Here is a 20061-nt window from a genome sequence, read left to right as displayed (position 1 = left end):
GAGAGCATAGTGAGGAATTATTAGTTCTATAATTTGAGTTTCCAAACTGGTAATTTAACTGTTTCTAAAGTAATAGTCAAGAAAACGGGACTCTCTGTTGTGGACGCAGCGTTGTCCTCACCTGGTGTAGAACATTGTTTGTTGTATGTACCACAGAGCTATTGCCAGTTCTAAGACAGTGTGTGGTAAAATTTGATTTATTGGGTTTATTTTAATGATAGCAAAATAGATCTCTAAAGTATGTCTTGGTATTTACTCTATTTTACATGAAATCACCAGAAGCGCTGTGGGATTTTATTCATGATTTAAAATGCATTAGTTGAAAGTTGGCATATAAATTGAGGGTATGCTATGAGACGGTACGCAAGGGATGGCAAATTTAGTACCTTTAGAAGGTGAAGCGTTCTGTTCGCTTAATTAGTTGAGGAAGGATAAGTTAGAAAAATGAGTCTAGTAAATCAGAAATGAATTTTAGTGCAAGTGTCCATCATAAATAAGCAAGAGTAAGCCAGGTTTGGGGTTTTAAGGGTTTTTTTTCCTGCATTTTCGATCCCCATGTAATCGATTCATAAATCAGTTAATTACTGTCACGAGACCCGAGGGCAGCAGGAAATTGGGTTCAAATTAAAAATAAAAGGAGGCAATTTGTTTTAAGATTGAAAGTTGAATGTTCAATCGAAGTTTAATCAGAAGTGACCCATTATTTGAAAAGTGGAACATCAATGTCTTTCTGATTTCACAGAATGCTTCATTAAATGAGTATTGAAAAGGTCAGGTTAACTGATCGTTCCGAGAGGAAGATGAGACAACGGGAGGTTGTGGAAGCCCGTTTCCGAATACCCCTTAGGTTTGTTCGTTTCCCTTCTGACGAGCTCGCAGAGAAAACACACCATTGCACTGGGTGTTCAAGGATTATTGGCATGGTCCTTCCTAGATTGTACAGACTGTATGATAAAAACACACCTTCGTATCAGAAGAGCAAATGCTCTTAATCCATTGGGATAGCGATGTACCTAAAGAACAATTTACCCAAGGCAATAAACAGCAGGGAGAAAATTTTCAAAGGCATGACTGGAAGTTGGGCCTCCTAAATTTTAGGGTGTCTCACAGTGGTCTGACCTTGAGAAAGTTTTTCCGTAACTTGGTATCATCTTGCGAGCGTTCAGCTGCACAGGCCGCCGAGCACTCTGCCCGTTGCGCAGTGAGGGTGGCACTAGTGCCCGCCTAGCAGCCAGGGCAGGGGGGTTTGTTTAGGAAGGGAGTGTGGGAGAGTACGAGGACAGCAACTGTAGCTGCAGCTCCTGCTGTGGGTGAAAAACATAAAGGAGTAATAGAGTTGGCTTTAGTGCTCTTTGGAGTAGCATGTCTTTTTCTTAGCGTGTATTTACTAGAAATTTGCTTAGCAAAGTGCTGTTAAAAAAAGTAACCAACACTCGCTTGTTATTGTGAGCTTGCTGAAAGAATAAATGAGGAGTCTGATTCAGTTTCTAGCTGTTGGGAAGTGTTGCTCTTGCTGTTAAATGCTGAGAGGTGCTCTTGAAACATCATCCAGACTCGTATCTCCGCCATGTGCTCCCTGGGATAAAGAGTGGGCTTCTGTTACTTGGGAAGTTCATGCAGCTTTCTCTGATGAGCATAGTGCTTGAAAGACAATAAAAGGCAAGAGAAACAGAACGTGTTTGCCTTTCCAGTAGTTCTTTCTGGAGGTGTCTTTTATGAAAAAACCAAGGAACAAGAACTGTTTTAAACAGTTCCCTTTCTAAGTGCAGAGCAAGATGTTTCAGATGTCAGCACGTTATTTGAGATAGTAATCTTGGATTAACTATTTGCAAGTATTATCTGTCTGTGCACACATACAGAATAATAAAAGTTATCTATAAATATATACAAATATATAAAATTGTAGTCATTCATTTTATTTCATGTGCACTCCATGGGAAGGGCTTTGTTTTCTGGGCAGAAAGCTTAATCGTGCAAAAATACTCAAGCCTGCTTAAAGCACTGATTCTGTATGACTCCTTTTCAGGATCTTAGCAAGCGGGGTCTTGATTCCATCATGGGCAAAATGACTTGCCACTTGTGAGGACAAAATGTGTTTTGATTTGTTTGCTGATGGTTGCCTGCTTATGTTGTGTTCCTTTCAAACGCAGCAGCTGAGGCAGTAGCAAAGGCTGCCTGTTCACCAGCTGCTGCGGTCTCCACGAGGTTGGAAGCCTCTGGAAGGAGGGACGGTGGCTCCGTGGCTTTCAGAGAAGGAACGTACTAATCTGGGAGAATTTTCCAGAGCATAGATGTGGCAAAGAAAAGAGAGAGCAACTGGGCTGGTGTGAGAGGGGGACAGTTATAAAAATCAAAAAAAAAAACCCCAAGCCTTTCAATACAGAAGGGCCTGATGAGAAGAGCAGGGAGCGTATGCGTAGTCTGACCACAAGAGGGGTAGCAAAGAAACCCCTCTTTTCTTGGGGATCCTAGCAGGGGCAGTGCTCAGTTTGTTGCAAAGTGGAAAGTCACTGAAGGGGTGCTGGGCTGAGGAAGAACCTGAAGATACTGACTCCTTGTGCAACGGAGCAACAGGTGAAAGTTATTTAGAAAGTCGTTTTTATTTTCTTGTACTTTTGCTTTTTTCTAAAGGCTGCTGTCCTGGATTCTGTTCTCATAAAACCTAGTTTTAAAGAAAAATAGTTTGTCTTTTCAGGTGTTTGCCTCCAGGAATATACCAGGACTGACACACAGCAGAGCTCTGACTTGGGGTTCAGTGACACCCCACTCACTTGTGTCATTCAAACACTGACAACCAAGTATTTCTTTCCATTTAAGTTGTGCAAGAGGAGCAAGACCTTCTGCTCCGTGAAGGCAGACAAATTAAGAGAGCGGGTATGAACGTGTACTTTCAGCGTTTCTGTCTCTCACCATTGAGTGCGAGATGAACGTAGGACAACTGGAATGCTAACCTGTGCTCTGCGGGTGTGTGTCTGGAGTAGGGTGGGATAAAAGCCATTGAAGTGATGTTTCCCTGCTGTACAGGCATCTGATCCATCAAGTTTTGGATTCCAGAGAAAGAATATTTATCTAGATGGCACGATAATCTGATCTTGTGTAGCAAATCCAGTTCAGTAATCATTCCCTCCACTGACTCTGAGTAAGGTACTCAAGAATGACTATAAATAATGTAATTCTTTTTAAGTTATTGATTGCAATTATGTGAATGATGATGAACAGCGTTAGCACCACGGTAGCAGAATGACAGAGTTCCTCAACCTCCCCCCAGTCAAATGATATGGCTCTGTAAACTAGTGCGCAAACTTAAAACAAAGATGAATAGGTGTTATGAATTAATCTTGAAGTATGTATTTTATCTTTATAATAAATGATTTTGTGCATCTTCTCCCTGATATCTAAAAAAAAAAAAAAAAAATAGCTTTCTGAAAGGAAGAATGACTTCATTTATTATTCTGATACTTCTGTGACAAATTATACAACACACAGATGCATCACTGAACACAAGAATTTGTATGAGTCGGTGCTAATTTTTCTTTTTTTCTTTTTAGAGAAAGTGGTGGGAGCTTACTACCAGAAATAATCTAGAAATGTCTGGAAATACTGATAGAATATGGATCATGGAGGCATTCATTTGTAGCCAAAATTAACAAGCAAACGTAGCAGCAATGTAACGTACCTTTTTGAGACATACCTTTCAGTGAGTTTTCTTGAACATGTCTATGAGACACGTCACACTGTTCAAAGCAGCTTAATTTAGCTGTGAATGTACCAGCTCGGGAGGTGGATTGAGCATCTGTAGGGAACTGCGCCTAAGTTGAGTAGTTTTGAGCAGAGCCTACTGGCATATCACATCACCGATGCGACTGTAATGCATTTGTGTCCCAGGCTTGGTCGGGAAGAGAGCTGGCAGTGCTGTGCCCAACTGAGAACGGGCTCTTGCATCCCTGCGATGGACTGCGTTCCGTAGTGCAAACATAATCCCGATTCAGCAGGCGTATATCAGATGCCACCATTTTATCCCCCAGGGGTACATGAGTAAGATACTTCCCATTGTTTGTTTCCAGGAAGAGGGTAGGGTTTTTTCTCTGCTTCTTTTTAACTTCTTTTGTTTGAATTGAAGTTAACAGCTCTTTTAGCTAAAGTACTGTTTTTCTTCAGTCTTTGTATGGCTTAGAACCCAGCATGCAAAAGAGCAAAGCTCAGTCACGTAAGAAGAGGTTGTACAAGCCAGAACAAAGCATCTCAATTGTTTCTCTCTCTGGTTTGCTCACTTCGTGATGTTTAAAACAATAAACCCTCCCGAGTGTTTTTAGCAAGTGAAAGGGTAGTGGAGTGCCAGCCTTACAAATCAGTCCTGTTAAAGCTCAGATCAGTTTTAATATATTTTTAACCAAAGCTTTATTTGGCCACTGCTCAGCATGCGATCGCTGAATGCAGGTGACTTTAAGGCTGTTGCAGAATGCGTTGGAGATCATTACCAGGTTTAATGCCCCTAAACAGGGGCTTCACTTCTTGTGAGTACAGAGTATGAGTCTTTTTTGGAGTACGAGGACAGAAGCTGTTGATGATCAGTATATATCAAGAGGAGGAAACTGAAGAAATATTAGTCTAGTAGATATGGGAAGCTGGTACTTGGAAAGGACATGCTTCCAGAACACTGTCGATATTGCCTCACAGTCTGGGAAATGAACTAAACCAGAAAAATTATTCATCTTAAATACGGGACCGTGGGCTTCTGTGAATTTTATTTGAAATTCAATGTGAAAAGACTCCAGACATCTAATTTTTCAAAATTATTTTCATAGAGATGTAATCGTAGTATAATCTCATGATGATTTAGGCATTTCTGAGCCAGGGATATTGTCAGCTTCTTATTGCTGCTAGTACTATATTATATGTAAAATCATAGAACATAAAAATTGCACTCAGAATTGGGGAACTCTCTGACTGGGTCCTACGTAAAGCTCCAGAACTAGCATATATAAAATGTTATGATTATGAATCTGGCAAAATATATTCATTTCATGGGTCACACTCCTCTGCTTAACCTTTCTTAATGGATACATTTTCTTATATTCTTATTACTCTCCCTTTCCAGAAAAAAAACAGTGGCATTAAAAGACATGTGCAAAATGTTAGTTCTAGGACTAGCCTAACTTAATCTGAAACTGGATACTTCCCTGGAGATTCTGCCAGGGCTGTCAAACAAGGGACAAGGCTAATTTCCCAGCACTCGGATGCAAAGACATGCTCCAAGGAAGCACGTTAATGAGAGGCTTCAGTCCCTCTGCCGTCCCCAGTCCGTCCCTCTGGTAAGCCTGTCTGCGACTCTGCGTGGCACACGGTGCATTGCACACTAAATACAAAATACAATAGGATATTCTAACTAAACACAATCATGTATTTAGGTACTTGCATCCAAAATTAATATCAAAACCCAGAATAAGATTCATGGACAAGGAAAGATTTGGGCCTTCCAAAAGGAGTTACAAAATATTGTGATGCTGAATTTAGTTGCCTAGAGCTAACCAGAGTTTGGCAGAGGGCTTGAGATGAAGTTTTGCTCCTCTTCAGGACGTAGGTAAATGCAGTGGATGCATCCCTGGTTATTTGTGCATCAGAGTTCACTTTGAAGAGTATGTTTAAAAGAACTGCTCATCGCTAGTACGTTTTAGAATGGCGTGGTACTCATGCGCTGTCACATCCTCCTGCTGATCTCCGAAATCACTTTGTCCATAGTTTCTGTGCTTTTGTACTGAACTCATTGCTGTTGGCGAACAGTGTGTGTATTCAAAGTATGCTTACCAAATCGAGCATCTCAGTCCGTCAAGGTGCACCTCTACACCTATTTTTATACCAGGTGGGGATTAGATGGGCACGAGGTTCCTAGCTTTTCCAAGAAGGACAATTCCAGTCATGCCTAAAGAGCAAAAGTAGAGGTGCTCCACAAAATCAAGGATAATTTTAGGATATATGTCTCAGGAGTTACAGGGATGTGGAAGACGACTTTTCTGGGTAGTTTCTGGGTTATCGTACCAGGTTGAGGAACATAGGTTTAAAATAATTCTCGTTTTAGGCATCTGTGCAGCTTTGAGGCTTGGGGTTTTGTTTTGTATTGTTTGGCTTTTTTTCAGTCCACACCTGGGTATCAGTTTGTTGTTTCCTTGTGACAGCAAATATGCAACCTAACTGCTTGCTTTCTTACAGTACAAGAAGAGGCAAAACATCTTGTACAAATAACATATTAAGATTGCCTGGTGTTAAAAAGAGAGGTCAACCTAAAGGATATAATTCTAGGGAGTTGACCAAAACGCCATATTATGTAGATGGTATTACTGTATACAAAAGTAGGATGGTTGCAGAAGATAAAAGTATATCTTTGATTATTGTGTTTACCTTTCTTCTGAAGACTAAATCATAACGTATTTAATAAAATGTCTGATTGCTGCCTGGCTCAGAATGAAATCTGTGTGGATATTTTTTCTCCCTCTAGGCAAAATTTTTAGCTGCTTTGGGAAGCGTAATTACAAAGACAACTGCCATTCCAGAAATAAAGTCATAAGACTCAGGGTTTTTTGCCTCTTTCGGGGACTTGGAATCAGTTAATTAGATCAGTGAAATAAGTTCTAATAATCGGCAAAACTTAAGAACAATTTGAAGGGTTTTTCAATCTCTGAACAAAATCCAATAAGCATTTGAAGGAGGAAGTCGATGTGGAATCCTAAAAGGCTTCTCATTTCTTTCTGGCAGGATTCTGGCTTTCTCTCCGAAGCCCTTTTTCCTGTACATACAACAAAAACTGAAGAGCTGGATCCCTCCTTCAGCCTGCACGAGACCATTGCAAAGGTAACAGAAATGGAGATCTCATTTACACAAACTTTCTTTCACATGGCCAAATTTGAATTTGTTAATAGTTCAGAAAGATAATCTATTTTTTTCCTGTGAATACATTGAATGTAGTTAAAAGCCGTGGAGCTTTTTTCATTTTGGAGTTTTTTCATTTTCATTGTGGAGTTTTTTTTCATTGAGATTCACCTTTGGAATAGCCCTTTCTGTGATATTGTCAGCTTCTGCGATCAAAACACTTTTATATGCAAATGCTTAATTTTACGTGATTCAATTGTATTTTGCATGGTTCACAGTAACTTATTGGCACGAGTGCAGGGCACTGATGGCAGGAATAACGAGTTGCTGTTAATTTTGTCAGTGAAGAGGGCACCTTCACAGGCACAGATCCTGGTTTTACGAGCTGTCGCAGTGTGCTCCCATGGGAGGAAGGGGTGGCCATCCCATGGTTCTGGCGAGTGCTCTCCAGAGGGGACACTCCCAAAGTTAATGTGTTCCGACTCCCCTCTTGTCGCTCCAATATAATACTCCCTCCATGTTATTTATTACTACAGCCAAAATTACTCCTTGCTCTGAAGTGCCCTCTCTTCACTTTGTCCACTAGGAAGCTCTGTTTCTACAGAGAGACATGACTACAAATGAGTCCAACTTAATGGATTCGTACCTTCTTATAATTGGATTTCTTATAAACCAGGGCTATGTAGACCTCACAAACAGATTTCTTTGTTTATTCGGAGCTACTTCTTTTGGAAAAGCAGCTGCTGTTGAAACATTTCTTTTGGCAACAACAAAAATAAATTCACAAAGATCAGCAATGTGCAGATTTAGCATGTAGGCGGATCAGCATCTTTGGCAAAATAGACAGTGACTGATCTGAGGGGTTTTAGGGGTTTTCTTGTTTGTTTGCTTGCCTTTTTTTTTTTTTTTTTTTTTTTTTTTTTTTTAAAGACGCACATATTCCTAGACATTCTTTTGAAGCTTGGCAGAGTCTGACAGTAAAGGAACAATCAGAAGACAAGAGTCTTCTCTGAAGCCCTTTTAATGGCACTGATGGTTTTTAAGCCATCCTTGTTGCCGAAGTGACTGAAAAGATTCACCAAATTTCTTCCTAAAGACTGAGGGAAGTAGGTGTGTGATTGTTTACTGCATAATTAATTTATGATTTGCTAATTAGCGTGTGATGGGCTATGTGTAATCTGAATAATCTGTATTTTAGTACTTGCTCTATAATGTTGACTAACACAGAAAAATATTTATTAGATAGTTGACTTGAAGCATTTGATACTGTTTAAATTGTTACAAAGTGTTTTCAGTCGGTTCATTGAGCATTACAATTTTCTTTGATAAAACTTGATGAAGATTGCACTAGGGTACGGCTATATTTCCATTTTGCTTTTCAGACTGTAGCCCAGGATGCTTTTATAAAGATGAATAATATAAGCAGCAGTGGAATGAGATCCTCGGCTGGTGATTTTGTCATCTTTAGCTTAGCTTAATTGATCTTAAAGTAGTTTGTGAACAGCTTGAACAGCAACAGTTTTCTAAATTTCATCTATTGCTTACTCTTCTTTATAGGTAGATCACGGTGGTGTTATCTCTTGGTTCCCTCCGCTCCCCCCCTCCACCTTTTCTCCGAGTAACTAAGCCAGCCGTTGTCAGATGGGCTTTCCTAGGGTTTGTCATCTGTTCCCGTTTGAAAGCGTTTTCTTTGGGTGAATGGCCAGAAATGTATGCAGTATTTTATATAAGGCCTTAATATGGCTTTGTGCGGTAACATTTATCCAGCTTCATTCTGGAGGTGACGTCGTAGCACCTTTTCCTTGGTAAGATCTTCTTTCCGCCCTACGTTTGGTTCTAGTGGCTGCGTGTTAGTGCAGCCAAGCTGCTGCATATGTAGCCTGAATTCTAAAGAGTCATCTTACCTTAGAAATTTTCTTTTTTAAACTGACATTGCTTTCCATGCTTTGGGCAAGCTGGAAGGTTGCTGGGGCTGTGGTGGTGGTGGGTTTTCCTGTCTCCGTTACTGAAACTCTAAATTTGTCCTCTCTATACTGTACACATACCGATTCTCAATGTGAGCCCTTAAGGGGGGAAAAGCTAAATGAAGTTTTGTTTCTTTGAAAAGAAAAAACACATATCAGTTTAGCTTTAACGAAAACATCTATAATTACTAAAAGAAAGGAATTTCAAGTCACGTGCACGTACAAATCTTTTAAACAACACCTACTGTACTCGTTCCATCGTTGATCAGTTACCCGTGGTCGGTGCGTGAGTGCTAGCAGAATTCTACGTATCGTGCTGTGCACATGAATGATATGTGATGCTTGGTGCTTCGACGTTTTTTGCTTCTAGTAAAAAGTGGGTTATTAAAAATATTTTTTTGCATTTACCAGTTCCTGTATATGCCTGATGGTTTTCTCTGAGCTGGTATAGTTAAAAATAAATTATATACTTTTTTATTTGAGTGAGAGAGAAGTGGATAAAGATACAGAAATGTTATATATCCTGAAATACCATTTCATCTTGTATCTTTGAAAACAGAATTTTGTTGACTTTTACAAGCAAGCTAAAAGGAAAAACTCCTTTTATTTGGACTTCTGTGTTGCAAAAGCAAGTTGTGTTCACGAGACTACAGAAATTCTGATGCGATTCTCTCAACACCTCAGAAACCTTACAGTCCGAGTGATCAGGACATAGTTTCTTACTGAAGTCTTTAAAGTAAAAGTATTATGTGGATATGGGATTTAGAGGAAATGCTCTAAATTTATTTAGTTAACCTAGCATTTTTAATACTATTCCTTAACCTGAAATCTTCATATTTTCATTGTGGTCCTCTGAACAGATGAGGCCAAGTTATATCTGCAAAAGATTAGAAATCTCCAGCTTTATATTAAATTACTCGTATTTGCAAAAAAAAATCCATAGTGAGAAGTTAGCTTGTAGTTAGACTTTAATTAATTAATGCTCTTCAAGAGGTACATGCCAACTGACTGTATGCTCCATTGCAATTGCAAGTAAAACAGGTATCATAACTGCTTCAGAAATTTTAATTTTTAATTTCAAAAGACTTTTCACACAGACCTGGTTTTTATGTTAAAAGAAATTTACTATTCAAATATAATAAATTCAAAATTTAATAATTTTCATTGGCTTTTTTCCTCAGAAATGCTTGATGAAAGTATCTGAAACTGTGGCTTTTTATTCTTATTTGAGACCAAATGTATTTTTATTAATCTTAAAATTGTTCACACAACGAAAATGCCGTATTCCGACCTGCTTTATTCAGATACATATCTGGCTATTTTACCACTATTTATCCAAATATTAAATATTCAAATCCTTGCTTACAGAGCTAGAGTAGTACGAAACACGGTTAAACAGCTATAATGGCTTTGAAGACTATGAAAATCTTTGTCATTTATCAAGTTTTTTGTTATATTAGATTATAGAAGTTCCAATTGTAGGAAGTTCAAGTTGAGGAAAGACCTGTGAGGTTTTGGAGATGCAAATCTTGGAAAATGAGTCAAAAAAATTGTAGGTCCATAGCTGATAGCTTATTGTTGTCTGAAGGTAAGCAGCGTTCTGCCATATCGGAGCTAAAGATTCTGTGATCTTCAGAGGCCTGGTACAAGCCAAGGCCTAGGCCCAGGAAATCATGCGCTGTGGTCATATATTAATGCAATTCCTTCTGTTTCAGTGATTGCTAATTTGACTACAGTATCCATGTTCGATAAGTAATTAATTTTTAACAATAATTTTTTCTTCCATTAATAGTCCTTGTATTTTGTTTCCCTTGGCAAATCTTAATGGCCAAATAAAACTGCTTAAAAAGGCAAAAAAATTGTTAAATTTCACAGCACTGAAAAAATCTATTTTCCATATGTAGAAGCATGTATTTTAACAGCTGCTTATGTGAGAGACTTTGTGTTTAAACCTACAGTCTGGGTTCCTTTAGCGACCAGCTGAGACCTGATCTGAATGACTCTGCATCTATTGGAACATGCACGGTAATTGGTATTTTTGAGACACAGTTGGTGTATATTTCTTGAAGCTATACTTACTTTATCATATCAAATTGAGGTTTGGAAACTGAGAAAATGTTGAATTCAATGCAAGAAGGCATACTGGTGCTGGATGGTGATTATTGTAGAAGGAATATTTCTTCTACTAAATCGAGATTTATTCATTCAGACCCGGCAGCGATGATGATACAGAATAGAGCTATCTGGAGAAAAAATTGAAATATCTGAAAAAAGCAAATGTTAAGAAATAATATCTGTGGCCAAATTTCTTGTGTATTGATGCTTTTATAGTGAAGGAGGGTTTGACCTGGTTTGGGTCTTTTTTGTATATTCAAGAGTATTAGATATGGACAAACCAATTTATGCAAGCTGATTTATTTCAGAAGTAGTTAATGTTACTCCTTGGTTGACGCATAGCCTCCAGAGTATGAATAGCCTCGCTAGATAAGAACAGAATTCCATTGGGTGCGAAAGTCTAGGACTGGTAGTAACAAGTAGTAGATTCTTGGGGAATAAATATATGAAATGAGGGAATCGTAGCGCGGTGCTTCCCCTGGTATACTTTCCCGCTCACGGTCCGTTGGCAGTGCAATAGTTCTTAGGCTCACAATCCCGCCTCTACAGCAATTTCCAGCTCTGTTACACGTGTAGTTATCGATGCCCGTTTTGAATTCATGTGCATCCTGGCTTCCGTAACATCCTGTAGCAACATTTCCCACAATTTCATCCCCCCGCCCCTTACTTAAAACTTGCTGCTTGTTTATCTCACTGGGTTTTTTCTGTCTTTGGTAAGAGAAATAATAAACAAACATGTTCCATTTACTTTTCGATACCAGTTGCTTTCCTTTCTAAACTATGTTGCGTCTGGGTGTAGTAACCAGTTTGAGCTGTCCTCGTAGGTAAGTCATTCCTGCCTAATAACGTGTTACCGCTGTACTTAGGTAGTTCTCTGGCAGCTGTTTTGCTTTAAGGTAGTTAGAACTATGTACCGTATTCAACATGTTGGATCGCTGTGGATGTATAGACTCTCTGACACTTTCTTCTCTAATCCTTCCTCAATAACCTTCAACGTGCTGTTGGTCTTTTAGACTGCTGTTATCCATTAGCTGTTCATGACGACTTGGGTATTTCTGTCTTCAGTGACAGGAGCTAATTCATACAGCCTGTATATTCACAGGTTGTTTTCTCCCATGTGCATAGCTTCATGTTTTCCAACAATGAGCCTGCCGGTTTTCAGCCTAGTGCTCAAATATTGTGGGGTGCAGGTCAAGAAGGACACCGAATGAGTATCTTTCAGTCTTGGTAGCAGAGGTGTGCTTAGCGTTCGGTTTGATGAAGCTCCTTTGCCACTGCCTGTCCCTCGCAGCATGCTTTGCTTGCGTGCCCGCTGAAGCTGCTGGAAAAGCTTATGCTGGTTTGGGTAGGAAAGGGCCCTTCATCTCTCTGAGGGAAATAGGGCTTTAACAAATTTTTTTCTATATGAATGGCTTGATACTAAGTAACAATGGAAGAATTTCAACATAAATTTTTACGTGAGGTTCGGTGTAAGAACAGTCAGCTAATTGTGGCTTGTGCTCTCTGAAGTCAGCAGATACCTTAATTTCATGAACACTTGGAAAAGGAGGAGATTGCTGAATGTGGCGGGTAAAATGAATGAGAAATGTGCAGCTATTAAGGAGACAGACCTGTAATCTGCGTGCTTAGAAGATCTAATTTGTCAGAACATTTGTCAGATCAATTTATCTTGCATCTTGGCACTTTAAAGGTGGATTTAGGGTAGATTGCTGCAAGGCCCAGGCTGATCTGAAAGATTCAGAGAAGAAAGAGGAATATGTAGGCTTCCCAGTGGCGAAGAACCAAGACATTCATTACAGCAGCGTGTTGGAGTACAAAATTCAGTGGTATCTTAAGTGAGATTTGCAGACCTTGTAATTTCAAGTGTGTTTTATAATACATGTATGAAGTATTAAAATGGAGAAATGTGGGCCTGTGTGGCACGGAAGCAGTAGAAGATTTTCCCATCAGAGCAGTAGAAGTCAGGTGAAACTCCACTGTTACCAAATCCATACTCAGAAAAGTATGTGCTGTTTTTCAATCAGTTCCATCAGTGTGACTCAGCACCGTGTTTCCTGGTAACTAGTCAGCTGGAGTTATTAACTAGTTTGAAAATACTTTTGTGTTACGAGGTATGCTCACTCGAGTGGCCTGATAAGACTCAGATGATGCAGTTCTAAAAGCTTTAATGGCAGTCCCCCAACAGGGAGTGCCGCTGGAGCCGGTGTCAGCCGTGGAATCATAATAATCTTTTATTGATTTTTACTTTGGCAGGCACCAAAGTGTTGAAAGGTATGCCAGAGTGACATAATTGGTTTTATGATGAGTTATGGGTGCTGACAGATAACTCTTGAGAAAATTATTAGTGGTCCTGATTATTCTATGCTTCAATTATGGAGCTGCATAAAGTAGAGCTAACTACCGTAAGCAATTAACTTCTAAACATTAAATAAAACAGCAATAGGGAGGAGTGTTTCCATTTCTAGGGGAAATAAGGGGGGGTTTTGTGTAACATACTGTAGGATTTCCATTTTTTTATAAATATAAGCACTTCCAAGAATATGGCGGGCAGATTCTGTTCTTGAAGCGAATGGAATGAAAAGTATTGGACTGCAGGACCGTTGGCAAATGAAATTCACATTTTGACCACAGGTAAGGAACGGCGCAGGAAAGTCGATTTGAGGAATTCTGTAACAGGACCATACTGTTCTGTTCCTTTGAAGATGGGAGGGATATGTATTCCCATTTACCCTTTGTCTAGTCCCATTAATTCTCTAATACGAGCATAGGGAATACCCATTCATCTTGGCAATGCAATGATATCCATAATTTTGGTAGTTCCTTTCTCTGTACTCTCCCTAAAAATCAGTCTGTGGTTTGATGCATGCTACCTCTGCTAAATATTTGCATCTTCCTGCATGGTATCTGCGAATGAGCTCTTGTTTTGTATGCTGCTATACTGCAAAAGCTAAAAATAACTATGGATATGTATATATAACTGATATACGAGATTGCCATAAATTATTGTAATAATAAATTTATGAAACATGAGATAATGCAACATATCTAAATTAACATGAAGGTGGCAAACCCTTACAATCCCAAAGATTGAGTGCAGATTTTGAATCAGTAGAATAATACTGTGAAGAACAGTATTAGTGCTGTTTCCTGCCAGAGTTCAAAATCAAAGCAAAATCTCATTGTAGTCAACCAGCTTGAAATTTCTTTGCATTTCATTGAAGCATCTATTGTAGTTTTGGCAGGGATGCAATCCCCGTAATATCAAATGGAAACACTTTCACAAACCATGTACAGCACGTCTATGTTGCAAAGTTTTACCAGGAACGTTTCTGGCAGCATATTATTAGCGGCATAGCTATTTCAGCTGAGTGCATTCACATTCATGTGTTGCTCCCACTACAGCATGCCCTTTTTGGCATCAGATTGTTCTTGGAAAAAGCTGTGTGGCATTGTGCTTAGGCATCCCAGTGGCCTCTGCATCAAGGCAGCTGTACGTCTAGATTTGCATTGATGCGTCTTCCGTTTTCATTTAAATATTTCCTCTATGTAGAACTAGAGGGTTCGGCAGAATTGTTTAAGATTTCCAAACAGCAGAGACAGAATAGCGCTCCAATCAGAGTTACGGCACGTACGCCCAAGTGCTCATATGGTGCATGCAGAACAAATCTGAAATGTTCAGAAAGCAAAAGTCTGATGCACCCAAGAATATTGCATAGCCACGGCAAGCCCGGTAGGCCCGTTATCCTTGCAAGGCCTGGCAGATGTATGGCAGCCTGCCCCCACGTCACTGTGCAGCATGCTAACTGGCAAGTTTTGCTGTATGCCATGGTTTCCATCATGGAAATGTGACGCTTTGGGGTGTCAGCTTTCACAGGTAATTTCTCCAGTTAACTCTCTCCAGCGTTGTATTCTTTTTGGTGTAATTTTTAAAATGCCGGTCTTCAATCGCGTATGCCAGACTTTCACATCATTTCTCAGTCTCTTCATCTTCCTACCTCCAAAGACATGAGTTCTGCACAGACCAGCAGAACTCTCGTGTCTTTTTAAAGACAAATTATGTTATGATTTGGTACTCGCAAAACAAATTACCCAAGCCTCCAGCCAACAGACAGGAATATTGACCAGGGGCAGGTGACAGAGGCTGAATGAAGTTAACGTAACAGAAGGACAAATCTCAGTGTATGAAGTGAGAACCAAGCTGGGGGACCTGATTAATATCCATATTTGAGACAATCTGCTGTTGATGCTGCATTTTTAGACGTGGAGTTTGACCTTGTTTTGAAGACATCAGGATAGTCTGCACTATCATTTGCATGCTCTGTCACACATAAAAGCATCTGTGTGGGGTTTTTTGCTTGAGAAACTGCAGGATGAGTTGGTGCATCTCTCGATTTTTCTGTTTGTCCTCCCACAACTGGCAGCAATTCCTGGTGTTGCAGCAGATCTCATCTATTGTAAGGTGATGTAGCAGAAAGGCAAATTTTGTTAGCAAAATTTGGTAACGTAGGTGCAGCATAATGCGCCAATTGCCAGGTAGTCTCTTCATAACTTAAATGATTTGCTTTGCTTTGCTGATCAGCCTCTCGCTTACTGGTTCTGAGCATCTTACTGGCATTTATGGTTTCATGGTATTCGAGATGTGCAAAGCAGAACTATATTGTCTGTGGTGACAGTCTGACTGAATTCGCACAAACCCAAACTTGTCCGGATTTTTCTGCAAAGCAGCACAGGCATATTTCACAGAAGTGGTTTGATTTAGCACATATTTTCTTAAGCACACAAGTGAGAGTTTTTGTTTTACCTTTAGCCTTCTTGCATGAAAGAACATATAATCCGGTTCAAGCAGAGGGTAAGTACAAACCTGCTGAAAACTTGCTTCTGACAGTGTGTATTTTATTCTGTACTATTGTCAGCGGCAATAAAAACAAGAGCCAATCTGGTGATATAAACTGGCACGGTAACTTCGGAGATGCTGTATGAATTGTGGTGAACAGGGAAGTAAGAGCATTCAAAGACAAAAAAGCCTGTCTGGGGATTTTCTCAGCATTGGATGTGAAAGAGGTGACTTTGCTGGTAAAGGCGTGAGGCGTTCTGACAGACAGTCATACTGTCTTTGGCCAGACAGCGTATTCTCTGTCCGCTCTAGCCTAAGTAGTGTAGATATGCTTGGAATTTTTCAGTAGTTCTTTGTTCCTAAAAGCAAGTAGCCTCAAGGACTCTTGCACTTTATACTTGAACTCTGATGGATAAAGACTGGGTAATGAAAATAAGTTGAAATTGCAGAACCCCTGGTAAAAATTTGATGAACCGGCTGCACTGTCCAACACAGCTTCACTTGGTTCAGTCAGGTATTAGAAAACAACCCTGTTCCCCTGCCTCCCTGAAATTTTCCACGTCTTCCCTGCTAATCCCTCCTTCAGAACGGAAGAAGCGTTATAGGACAGAACTAATTCCATTTTCTCCTGTGCCATTTATTCGTGAAGTTGTGGAAAGATGTCATGGCTCGCGTATGCCAAGGTCGTCTCTGGGCTTTTTTTTGAGTGGCTGGAATTTAACGTTTGCAGCTTAGAGAACTCTGACACCTATGAAAATATCAAAACAACCAGGAAACTGTGGCTCCAATAAAAAAGAGAAGCTGAATGAACAAGCAAACATAGCCATCATTAGTAGCACGGTTTGTGTAGAAACCATTCTGATGGATTGTCTGTGTGCAGTCCTAACTGCTCAGTTCCCTGACTGTCAGGAGAGAAATAGTCCTGCATTCCTTAAAGCTTTTTGCTATTGCAGCAAGGCTATATGTTCTTTAAAAAAAAAAAAAGCTAGCACTGGCTTCTGTCAGAATGTTTCTTAAGCAGATTGCTGTTTAGAACCACACAGTTCCTGAATTCCTCTTTTAGACCTAAATTTTACTCAGTTGCTCTCAAGATTTGTCTGCCACCTGCCAGGGAGAAAGGAAAAAATATTGCATCATTGTTCAAGCTAGAGTTGCAATGTAAGTGAAGTAAGCAAATACATGTCAACTCCATCTGATCCAGTCAAAATACAGGATAAACATAAAAGTTCATACATAATGTGTCGTTTTAAATCTTACGATAGAAACCCAAGATTGGTGGTGTTTGTACATCTTATGGAAGACATCTTTTTACTCCAGATTCCAGCAGTCTGACTAAACAAAAGAAGATAAGGTAGGAATGAGAGGACGCATTGCTTAATCCCCATTTTATATGTGAGAAAATGAAATACCATGCGTCACGAACGGTACTTACAATAACTGAGCGACTACTTCATCTCCTCACCTGAATTCAGCATTAACCTGCAGAATCTGGTGATTTGTCTGACACTGTAGACAAAGGCTGGGGCATATTTCAAAGCTGAAGCTAGATTTCTGAAGTTGGAATTCAGCATGTGTTTGGGATTTGCTGGAATTTCAACTACTGGCTGTGACCAACTGGGCTGTTTTCTACTACGTACTGAAGCCACGTCAGTGCCCGTGTTAGTGGGCGTCCCTGGCTTGGAAAGAGGTGGCATCGCCTGCGGCAGTGCCTGCCTTTACAGTGCTTTATTTGGGTTATGCTGAGATTTGTGATTCGTCTGCCCCTCTAGCTGGTTACCGAGGGCTGCATTGGTGACAGACTCTCAGCAAAGATGTTCATGACCAATGTCTTTTTTTGGTTTTTCCGGTGGTGGATGAGCATGCCTGTACAACGAAGCCACTGCCTATTTATTGCACAAGTCAAATGATTGTTTCCAATTTGTCCAATAGTGGCTTTGTACTGACTGACGGGAAAATTTATTTTATATCCATTGCTTTTATTTCAAAAATGTAAGTTTGTTATGAGGGATATCAAATAATTGGACATATGCATGCATTTTTTAAGGAATATCAACACGTATGTTTATATACGACCACTGAAATCCAATAACTGAAAAAACAAACCTGAAGCTTGCTGCTCTGATAGGTAGGAATATGCCTGGGGTTATTTGAATTTCCCCCTGTGCTTCCTACTATCCTATACTTCACACACTCAGTTACTGAATTTATCGGAGTATAATTTTATTAATCCATCATAGCATCAGTACTACCGTAGGCATTTGTTACGGTTAACAAATACTTCGTCTGACAAAGATTCAATCCTTATTCTTGGCATATCTGTACTGGATTTGGTGGCTGTGCAAGGAAGGGGAGTTTTTCTTTAAACAGACACTAGCATTCTAGAGGAATAGTTCCTCTGGGTACTCTAAAAGTATCTTGTCTGGTGTATTAGCTCACTGTATTAGCTCTTTTCTGTCTTCAGATCTTTAGACAAAGATGTCAAATCAGACAATCCTTTCCCCAGAGTGCGCCTCTTAAAACACTAAGTTTCTACTAACAATAATGTAGTAATCACTCTTTTTTCTTTTTTTCTTAATTTAACATAATCTGGTTTGCATATGAGTGAATATGAGGTAAAGTCTGTGGAACTTAAGTATCTGCTTAAGTGTTTTTTAACAAGAGATGGAAAAGCTGCTTAGGTGCTATGAATGAATTAATTGGTTTTTCAAACAACTTGCAGAAATACCTGGGAAATACAGCTGCTAAGATGTATGTTTATTTGTTCATTTTATTTTTTAGACCATGCTTATAACTTCCTTTGGTGTACAGTTGTGCAATGTATTATTGACGTGTTTTGTCTTTTTTTTTTTTTTATTATTTTATTCCGTGACATAACTACAAACACATCGGAACTTTACAGATGCTGAAGTTCCCTTCACGAGCTCAGTCCTGAATTCAAAACCAGATTTTCAGGAGTTTGGTTTCCCTTAAGGAATTTTAAAATGTCAGGTTCTCCCAGGAGGCTTAGCCCAATCCACAGTGTTTTAAATCTTGTCTTTGAATGTCAACACCTATTTTAGCATCAAACTGATAGCCGAACTCTGCTGGAACCATGCTCTTGGTGCCAAGCATTTCTTGGGATTGCGGCCATCCAGCGCGGGGAGTTTAAGACCAAAGTTAAACACCTACGCAGTGGATAAGAAGAAGTGTGTGTCCTGGAAAAAAGCTCCTAAGAACCACCCCATTATGCTCTGAGTTGGGGGATGCCTGCAGGAACCTAATAGTAAAAATTAAGCACAGACTTAGTCTGAATAAAAATTGTACTCTCTTCTTGAGCATTGGAGCCTGAACAAGGGCTATTTGCTGGAGTAGTCTTTTTGCAATGGGGAGCTATAACTCTGCTGCAAAGCACAGACCCGCTAAGAATTACCTGTGTTCTACATCAGCGCTGCTTAATGTGAAACCCTTATACGTTGTGGAAGCCAGGACTGCCACTTACCAGGCTAATTGGGAGGATACAAATGCACGCTCTTCTTTTTTCGTTGTTCTGTTTCCTGAATCAGTGAAACTCAGATTCTTTGCTGCATCTTGACTGTTAGGGATGTATGATACGTGCGTCTAGAATAGCCTGTAGCCTAGACACGCTATAGGATACTTTTGGATAATGGGAGTTGCAGATTTGAGTTCTTCAAGCCACAGATGGAAAGAAATTGGTCGAAAGGTTATACGGGCTTGAATATATAGAGAAAGGTACTTCTATAAATCCTTCTAAATACTTGTCAGGTTAGGTGTGGAATTGCTATTAAAAAGACTTGTTAAATTTTTGGAAGGTTAGCCCTTAATTACTGGTCAAGAGCCAAAATAAACAGCCGGAACTTCAGATTTCAATCAGCTGCACCATGAAATTCCCTACCTGCATTTTACAGTCAATGTGGCAGTCATAGGAGTGACTGGGCCTGTTTCAAAAGCCCTACTCTTTGATGCCTTCATTGCAGATGTGCTGTGAAAATCTGCTTCCAGTGCCAGATAATCTTTATTTGAAATTCTTGTTCTGAATCGTTCTGTAACTCTGGTTGTATTTGAGAAACCCAACGTAGTCTCAGCGATAAAAATCTTAAAGATGTTTTTGTAACATACTCCAGTCTATGAAACTGGAGTTTGCTCTTGTCCTGTGTTTTCTTTTATTCTGTCTCCTAATGTATTGATATGCAGGTGTTTAAATCAGATATAACTGAAAAAGTACAATTATATCTTTTCTAATAGATCTCCTAAAATGAAGGACAGCAAAATTAGCATGAATGAAGA

The 20061-nt window shown here is 39.6% G+C and overlaps 1 protein-coding gene across 1 annotated transcript in view; it reads left to right on the top strand.

Moving 5' to 3' along the window:
• The window catches only part of NAALADL2 (N-acetylated alpha-linked acidic dipeptidase like 2), a gene marked incomplete at both ends in the record, with an annotated part of 378476 nt that overhangs the window by 304131 nt on the left and 54284 nt on the right, over nt 1–20061 (top strand). The window contains one exon of the mRNA XM_082321017.1: nt 6751–6846. Within this exon, the coding sequence (XP_082177143.1) occupies nt 6751–6846 (96 nt within the window). The remainder of the gene's footprint in view (nt 1–6750; nt 6847–20061) is intronic.

This window comes from Platalea leucorodia (assembly GCF_965183815.1).
Source record: "Platalea leucorodia genome assembly, chromosome: 8".
Taxonomy (NCBI): domain Eukaryota; kingdom Metazoa; phylum Chordata; class Aves; order Pelecaniformes; family Threskiornithidae; genus Platalea; species Platalea leucorodia.
This window is presented reverse-complemented; position numbering and strand designations above follow the sequence as displayed.